The sequence below is a fragment of the Portunus trituberculatus genome, chromosome 36 (assembly GCF_017591435.1).
Source record: "Portunus trituberculatus isolate SZX2019 chromosome 36, ASM1759143v1, whole genome shotgun sequence".
In the NCBI taxonomy this organism is placed as follows: Eukaryota; Metazoa; Arthropoda; class Malacostraca; order Decapoda; family Portunidae; genus Portunus; species Portunus trituberculatus.
Window position 1 is genome coordinate 8,089,094 of NC_059290.1, and position 9,371 is coordinate 8,098,464.

A 9,371-nucleotide genomic window follows, 5' to 3' on the forward strand; every position below is an offset into this window, starting at 1 on the left:
CTCCTAGAAAGCCCCGGAACATTGGTAGTCATCACTCACCAGCTCAAGGTACAAGATTCCCTGGGGATGGAAAAAGGCGAAGATAATCCCGCTCTTCAAAAAAAAAGCAGAGGAGGAACAAGCTTTAAATTATCGACCTGTGCGCCTCACGTCAGTCGTTATGAAATGATTTAGGGGAAACCAAGGAGCGGGGACCTGACGTGGGAGGGAATGAGGGATGCTAGCTGGTGTGGTCACGTGATCATTCAAGGGCTGGGGTCACATGAACATAACGGGGCATCGGTCACGTGACCAGTGGGGGCTGAGGGCAGGTAGGATCACCGAGGTGTTGTGGTCACGTGACCCTTTTTTTCGTATAATATTAGTAGAAAATTATTACTATTTTGGTGTCAATATTCTATACAGACAAACGTGAAATCTATCTTAATCAATATAGCTAACTATCTAGATTTACATATTCTACTTTTATTAATTTATTTATACCATCATTTATACATGTTAGAGAAAAAAACATACTTAATATTATGCCGATATTTTACACACACACACACACACACACTACAGCGCTTCCCATACACTCTTGAAGTGTGCCTACAGGCGCTATAGGCCTTAACGTAAAACACACACACACACACACACACACACACACTGAAGCGACTGTGTACAGCCTGTCATCCTCCTCCAGCTCCGTCCCCATTCAGCTGATCTACTTAGGCAGCCCCCTATGATACGCGGAATGCGGTCCATGGTTCTTGGTACGAAACCGGGAGCATTATCACACACAAGCTGTCCGCGTTCTTGCTTTGCTAGGCAAACAGCCCACCAACCAAGACCAAGCCTAGTCAAAACAAACCAGGACAAAACCATGCCGCTTATACCTCAGCCCGTGATTCGTGCTGGAATTGCATTTGCACGTCTTTTTATTGAAGAAAAGTAAGTAAAAGAAACTAGAGAAAAACCGAGACGTGCGCGACAGCAACTTTGGAGTCAGAGGTGGTTGCCATGAGCCCAAACTATCGACATATATATATATATATATATATATATATATATATATATATATATATATATATATATATATATATATATATATATATATATATATATATATATATATATATATATATATATGTATATTTATATATATTTATATATATATATTTGAAGTGTTATATTAATATTCTAATATAAAAAAAATTAGGCGCGTTCTTTTTAGTTTAAATAAAAGGTTTCTATTACATATATTATGTTTATTTTTTTCATTGGGATAGCATACGGAGAACCGGAATGGATATGAAGCCATCCTAACTTTGTTCCCAACTTGGTCCTGGGCAAGTTCCAGCTATCTGGAGTGGATGTTTCCCGTTCCGCATATCATAGGCCAGTGTGATAGCTCCTTTAGCCTCTGTCTGCGCTCGTTCTTCCATGTTTCCTATTTCTCATCTTATTCTTTCTCTTTCTTTCTCATTGCCCACATTCTTCCTATTTCCTCATCCCTTCCCTTCATTCGTCCCTCCTCTTCCTTTTGTCTTTTTTCCCACCTCTTCTTATTCGTTATTTTTCCCCTCATTCTTCCAACTCTTTTATCTCCATCACTTTTGTTCTTCCACTGTGTCTACCTGGATAATAGTGAGTGAACGAATGAGGAGAAAAAGAAACAAGGACGGACGAAAGAGAGGAGAAAAGAGAGGCAGGGATAATAGTTAATAAGACGAATGAGGACAAATAAGAAACAGGAATAACAGACGGACGAAAGAGGAAAGAAAAAGGGAGGAAGGGATAATAGTAGACAAACGGAAGAGAGGAGAAAGAGAAACAGTGGTAATAGTAAAGACAAACGAATCAGAGAAACGAGAATGGGCTGTAGCAATCCAACTACCTCTTTACCTGGATGTGTTGCCAGTGGATTGTCACTAGTGGGGAGCTCAGGGGGCTATATTAAGAGGTAGTTGGTGGTAGAGGTGGCTGTTGTGTCATGCAGGGACTAGATAATGGGTAGGTGAGGAGATATATTACGTCTGGAGTGAATAGTGTGGGTCGGAAAGCTAGGATATTTAAATTATTTTGATATATTATTTGATGACGTGATAACTTTTTCGCCATTCCCTCTGTATTACGGTGTGTGTGTGTGTGTGTGTGTGTGTCACAGGGTCAGTTATAGTGTGAGCTGTGTTGGTGATGGTGGTGGCGCTGGAGTCGGGAGTGCCTCGGGCGGATGGCTGTGGTGTTTTGGTCAGCCGTGGCCAGTCTTGCTCAATGCATACAAACGTTCACACACATATATACGTATATAACAGTGCCCAGTGCTTCCCTATCATCGGCAGCAGCTTCTTCGTGGCCCGACGTCACCAGAGAGGTCAGACAAGGTTGAGTGAAGTTCAATCCAAACACAATCAGAATCAGTGCCCCCGTGCCCCCACCATAACACCCTCCTCCTCCTCCCTTGTGTTCGTTTATTTAAGGTTCATGACGGTTAAGCTTTTTTTAAGTGATCAATTTATTTGCAGGTTTACTTTACAGCTGAATTGGAAACCGTTTGACATTAAACAGATTGTCAGCATATAAAAAGAAAAAAATAGTCAGCTTTAGGCGTGAGTATTATCACCCATTATTTGCTTATTTTTCACTTATTGTAAGCCAACACAGTCTCAGAATGGAGCCGCCTATCTAGTATATCTATCCAGCCTATCAGCTTGTCAGAGAAATCGGTCATGGGTTTATTTTGGTGTGATGAATGAAAAATAAGTGAGGCAAGATGGCGGCTGGCTGGCCGGCGGAAGCTTTTCCATTGAGCTTCTGCGTTCGCCGCCAGGGTCCGCCACCTGTCCCGGCTTGTTGGTTTGAATATTCTTTATATTTTCTTAGCTATACTACTCGGCCTCTGCAATGTGATGGTATGTTTTCTTGATTTCAGGGAATGTGTAGTTGCTTTTTAAGTGTTTTCCACGCCTCTGTTCTGTAAATGTGTTGAGTCAGCTGTCATTTTTCAGGTAAATATGAGACCATTCTCTGGCTCAATTTTACTTATCACGGTAAGATGACTTTTTTATTTCAAGCTTTAGTCAAGGCTTAATAGATGCAAAAGATCGCTTATGCTTTTTTATTGTTTTTCTCATCGATAAATTCAAATATGTGGGGTTTAAAGTGCCTTGTTGTCTTAGTAATGGTTGATTTTATAAAATTTTAATATATTGGCATTGCTTCTAGTTCACTTTGTATGTAGTTCCATATTGTTTTGAATAGCAGATTCGATTGTTTTAAATGTTCCTTTATGCTCGTAAAGTCAATATGAGTGAACTTTTCAATGGTTCTCAATGTGGTTAGGTTTCAACACTTTTTTTTTACTCTTTTAACTTTCATTTGTGCACCGCTGGTTCTAGGTAAGTTTTGGTTGCACGAAAAGCTGGTTTAGATTTGGTAATATTTTTCTCATTCATTTTAAATCAGCATGGGTGGACTTTTCGATGATTTAAGGGTGTAATGTTCCAATACTTTTTTATATATTTATTTTGCATATTTTCTTAATACTATTCAGGCTGGAGATATTTTGATATTGTGGATAATAGTTTAAGTACTTGCCAAGTCATAATTTATATGGCATTTGGACATAGCTGCATTTTTTCGAGGTGTCGATTTTGAATTTATATACGTTACGTAACTATAGGCGAGTCACCGGTCCAACCCCTTGTGGTGTCACAGCTAGGGTGGTGACTCATCACCCTCCTGGGCGGGAGAGTAGCTTGGCTCCAGCGCCTCTTCTTCGATATTTGATTGAATTGAGAGAGTTTCCCATCTGTTCTTATGTGTTTCTAAGGTGAGGTGTGTAGATAGTGGTAGTAAGAAGTGTAAAAAGGAGAAACGGATGAAGAAGAGGAAGAAATAAGGAAAATTTAAGTGGGAGAAAGCGGCAGGTAAAAGCCACAATATTTAGCCAAGTGTCCCCTGCTATTCTTTCATTTTCTGTAATGTTCAGTGTTATAGGTGTTTTGGGCGCGCATTTTGGATGTTTTAGTTTTGTTTCGTAGTGTTATAAGGTGTTATGAATAAGGTTTGGGATACATATTGATTGCTTAAGTATTTTCTGTATGCATTTGGGGTGTTTCAAGTGTGTTTACAGTGTTACAGGGTGTTTTCAATGTGTTCGGTATATATATTGATATTGAGTGTCTTTATGGCGGTTTTTTTTTTTTTTTTTTTTTACCTATCTTGAGTGTCTTGTCGAGTATTTTGGGTTTGTTTCGAGTGTTGTAGTCTCCCCTCCAACCCTGCTATTCTTTTGAGTGCATTTTAAGTGTATTGAGTGTGCTTAGCAGTATTGCAGGGTGTTCTGAGTGCGTGTAATTGGGTGAATACAGGAGGACGTAGAGGTGGGAACGAATAGGGGAGATTAATAGAGATTGGCGTTGGTTCATATGTGCCTCAGTGTCACCCTGCAGTCAGCCTTCCCTATTACGGAGCGAGTGTGTGTGTGTGTGTGTGTGTGTGTGATTAACGCTCGTTACGGTGTGGTGCGAAAAACTTGAGCTACGATCGAAATACCTTAATTGGGAGGTGGTGGTCTGCGCGCAGAGCTTTTAATTATCTTTTGTGTTAATTATATAATAGTTTAGAACATATACGAATACTAACTTTTTCTTTCTTTCAATATATAACAGAGCTGAACGATTCAACTTATTGTTTTAAGGCCGTTTCACACCGTAGGCGAGACATCCGGGCGCAAGAGTCGGGATGATTGGTTATTATTGGTATTTTCACACCGGGCGCGATGCTAGGCGAAGCATTCCCTGTGGGTCCATGGAGGCTGGCTGACTTTACAGTTCTTTCTGCAGCGAAGGATGACACTATGGTCCCCTGACGTGGAGGAGGAGATGGAGGAATGTTATCTTTAGCCTTGAATAAAAAGAGGAAAAAATTGGGTATATGAAGCAAATATGAAACGACTCGAATGTGGTGAAAACACAAATTTAATGCGGAGTCTCAAGGGGGCATGAGTCATCGATGCAATGCCGAGGAAAATCATCTGCTGTCCGGCGATCTTGGAATCGGTGCGAGATGTGTGGCACGTGTCCCAAAGTTTCGCATCCGGTGTGAACACTCCTATTGCAAATACCTGGGCCCAGAGACGCACTGAGACGATTTTAAGCAACGCATCTTCGCACCGTGTGCGTCGACCTTGTTTCCGGCGTGAAACTGCCTCTAAGGCGGGTTCACACGTGTCAGTATGCGACTGAAATTGCAAGCCGCTAGAAGTATCGACAGAGCCCTTCAAGTCGGAACACGTTCACACCTAGCGACTAGGAAGTATCGGCTGGTTGGCAGGAAGTGAATGCAAACAAACAGCTACCCAACAAAATGTGTTCCTGTGGTAACGATGACGATTGCAATCAAATTAAATCAAGTACAAGTATATATTCAATCCTCACATCCAACAACACCTGCATAGACGGAGGCAGTTCTTGGAGAGTGGCATCCATATCATAGAACGCCGATTTACGTTTTTTTTTTTTTTCTGTAGAATTCACTTTTTTGGGTCTCAGCTCTTTCTCCCTCACCAACTCCATCAGCTTCTGTACATCTGGACACTACCTTTCTCCGTAACTTGCAATCGCAGATCGACTGAACAAGACCCAAAATGTCGGTCTTATTTTGTGACTTGACACCGATATCCAGTGAACCCGACTTGCAATTTCAGTCGCATATTGACACGTGTGAACCCGGCTTTAGGTAGAACCCACTACATTAAACTGTTCTGCTTTGATATAACTTGAAATAAAGAAGAGTATATTTTCTAAGTCATTATAATTATCAAAATATAGTAATAGAAGAAATACTAAGCACAAAGCATTGTATTATGAAATAGATATCAACCGTCTCTAGTTTGAGACAGTCCCTGAAGTCAGACAGCCCGGCAGAATCAGCTGTGTGAAGAAGCATTTGTTTATTTTGTGTAAATTTGACAGAAGGAAGCTTTCTGGCCCTTCATTCACATCACTATGCGACCTGCGTTACTAAAACTATATGTGCTTAACGTGAGTATGTGAGATAAGACGCCGTTAAGGTGCTTTGTACTGAAATGTGTATCGAGATATGTATAGTTGGTAACTCGCCTCCCGGTGACATAACACACGTGAGGTCTGTGTGTTTATGCGGTATTTATTTATTATGTGATGTAATGCAGGGAACCACAGCTTTAAATACCTCTTGACACATGCAGACTTGCGAATATTATATTATTTACTCTCTCTCTCTCTCTCTCTCTGTTAGTGTAGCATTCTCCTCCATTCTTCCTTTCCTTCTTTTTCCTCCTTACTCTCCTCATACTCCCTGGCTTCTGATCTGCCTACACCACCTCAATTGCGTCTATCACAAACACATCTTTCTTCATAATCCTTCTTTCAGGCTATCTTCCTTTTTGTCCTGCAATATCCACTTTTCTTTTATATGGCTTGCTGTTAAAGGCTAAAGAAGTGTGTGTGAATGTTTGTGCGTCTGACCTTCACACCTTGCTGTCTTGCATCACAGGTGAGGCATGGGGCAGCGCTACACACGGGCTGCACACTGTGGAAGGCCGACAAGTCCCTCCTGGCAAAGCTGCGCAGGAAGACAGGCTTCTCCATCTCCAACTGCAAGAAAGCCTTGGAGCTCCACGACAATGATGCTGATAAGGTGCATAGGCTGAAGGAAGTGGTGGTGGTTGTGGTTTTTGAGATTACATATTACAACTTTGGAACTCCTTACCTGCTTCTGTGTTTCCATCTTCCTATGACCTGCATGCAGTTTAAGAGGGAAGTTTCAAGACATTTATCCCATTCTCTTGGTTAACTCTCTCAGACCTGTTCAGGGACTGGCATCTAAGTGGGCCTTTTAGTCCGTTCCTTTTTGTTACCCTTGTCCAGTTTACTCCTCTTACATGAAAAAAAAAAAAACAGGAGATTCACATGTTAGAAATAGGCTGCTATTTGTCTATTTATGTGTGTGTGTGTGTGTGTGTGTGTGTGCACGCATGTATGTCCTTCTACCAACACTTCTCTCTGTACAGGCTGAGTCGTGGCTCCGGGCGCAGGCTCAGGCACAGGGTTGGGAGAAGGCCACCAAGCTGTCTGGCCGCAGCACCACACAGGGGCTGGTGGGCATCCACATTGACGGCCAGAGTGGAGTGCTGGTTGAGGTGAACTGTGAGACAGACTTTGTGGCGAGGAACGAAAAGTTTGCCGCACTTGTCTCACAAGTCACCAGGGATTTCTTCCAGCAGGCAGCCACTGCCACACCTCCTGCCCAGGGTGTTGTGAAGGTGTGTGCTGGTGTGTTAGGGGGTGTAGTTTGCTGGTGGTGTTCTGTTAGGGTGTGGTGGTGTGGTAAGGGTTTGTCTCCACACATACATTCTCTTGTCTTTTTCTTTTTCTTTCTTTTTTTCTAGTCAATTCACCAACTTTGCTGTTTTTGTGTCTGCTGCAGGAGTCATTCTCAGAGGAGCAAGTTAGAGCAGTGGCGACGGAGGATGGCAAGACCCTAGGGGACAAGCTGGCCCTGGCCATCGGCACCATCGGGGAGAACATGAGTCTGCCGAGGGCCACCCGTGTCACTGTGGACCAGGACACCCAGCTGGTGGGCTACTGTCACCCCAGCACTATGGACCAGGACATGCCTCGGGGAAGGTATGGCTCCATCCTGGCACTCAGGACCCACCGCCCACTCACTGAGGTGGCCAAGCAACTGTGTGCACATGTCATAGGTGAGTTTGTGTGTGTGTTATTGGGAAAATTCTAACCTAATAAAGGAAATGCAATGAAAAAAAAACTGAATCATTTTGATAGTCTAGAAAATGTTAATCTTCAGAAAAAAAAAAAAAAAAAAAAACTGACAGACATGGTTTTGTCTTAGGCTTACACCAGGCTAGAGTTTTCTTACTGTGTCCTGCTGTGTGCACACATCAGAGGTGCAGCATTAGTCTTCCCCTCTTGAATCCTTTGCTGATGAATAACTTGCAGCATTAGTCTCTTAAGAAGTTTTTGGCTCCTTTATTTTCTTCTTGAACCTTTTACAGCACAACACTTTTAACAGCATCACTTACAGTTCTCCTGCACAGCATCATTCATTCTTCAACTCTTTACAGCTCAACCTTTTTACATCACTCACAGTTCTTCACAGCATCACTCTTAACTTTTCTTCAAGTCTGTACAGCTCCACCATTTTAACATCACTCACACTCCTTGACCTCGAATTCTGCAGGCATGAATCCAAAGGCCATAGGAGAGGAGGGCGACCCCAAGGCTGAGAACCCTGATGATGAGACTCTAATGTTGCACCAGGAGTTCCTCAGTGACCCAAACCTCACAGTGGGGGAGGTGCTGCGGGAGGAGGGGCTGCAGGTGGTGGACTTTGTGCGGTATGAAGCGGGAGAGACACAGGTGAGGGAGGAGTGAGGTATTGCCAGGTCTGTGGAGGTTCCTTGCACTCTCTGGTACTGTGTCCTCACCTCATTCATAGCAGTTCAAGTTGTTCTATTCATTTTTCTTAGTTTTGTGTTGGTGTTAATTTTTTCAATGTTTTTCTCATTTACTGTCATCATATTCATATCTGCAGTGTTATTGAGGCAGTTTGGTAGTGTGGTATAGTGTGTGGTGGTGAAGGAAAGGCTGTGGTAGTGTGATGTGTGGTGGTTGAAGAGAGTGTCAGTGTAGTGAAGTGAAAGGAGTGTCTGTCTCATTCCTGGCACCTCATTCATTCATTGATCACTACCACACTTCACTCCTACTGTCCCGTCTGCCTCACTAGACACTCAAAAGTCATACTGCTCCCTCTACTTCACTGTGACCAAATACTTGTTCCCATTACTGCAGCCATTCTAGGACATCACCATCACTTGCCAGACTCTCCTCACTCATGTGTCTCATAAAACAAAGAAAACAACAGTTGCTACAAGAAGCCATCGAGCATACACAAGGCAGTCCCTGTATGAAACATGTCTGCCTATTTCCACCCATCCATAAGTTTGTCTAATCTTTGATAGCTCCTTATTGATTCGGCACCAACATTGTTCTGTTCATCTTCCACTCTATTTAAGAACAAGTCTCTCTCTCTCTCTCTCTCTCTCTCTCTCTCTCTCTCTCTCTCTCTCTCTCTCTCTCATCTAAATTTAGTTCATTATTTTACAAGTTGAAATAGGTTCATCTGAGAATTATTCTTTGTAGTGTTAGTTCATGTTGCAAAGTAATAAGCTGTGTATAAGATGAGGAGCAAATGCAGTTTTTTTCAAGTTTTAAATGTATGCAGAAGAGGAGATAAGGTTTTCTCTGAGATGTAAATAGCAGAGGTGTGTACATAATGTATTGACTCATGAATAAAGTCTTGAATTATATACACTCACTGGG

General features: G+C 42.3%; 1 protein-coding gene across 2 annotated transcripts; it reads left to right on the plus strand.

Annotated features, from left to right (window-relative positions):
- The first annotated feature begins 2,186 nt into the window (after window positions 1-2,186).
- On the plus strand, window positions 2,187-9,362 carry LOC123513738 (elongation factor Ts, mitochondrial-like). Of its 2 annotated transcripts, none has more exons than XM_045271128.1 (5): window positions 2,187-2,356; window positions 6,523-6,666; window positions 7,040-7,291; window positions 7,456-7,732; window positions 8,230-9,362. In XM_045271128.1, exons 1-5 carry the CDS (start codon window positions 2,216-2,218, stop codon window positions 8,421-8,423), a joined length of 1,008 nt encoding a protein of 335 aa, XP_045127063.1. In that variant the 5' UTR covers window positions 2,187-2,215; the 3' UTR covers window positions 8,424-9,362. The 2 variants fall into 2 exon arrangements, with proteins under 2 accessions (XP_045127063.1, XP_045127064.1); XM_045271129.1 differs by lacking the exon at window positions 2,187-2,356 and adding an exon at window positions 5,896-6,029.
- The last annotated feature ends 9 nt before the right edge of the window (window positions 9,363-9,371 follow it).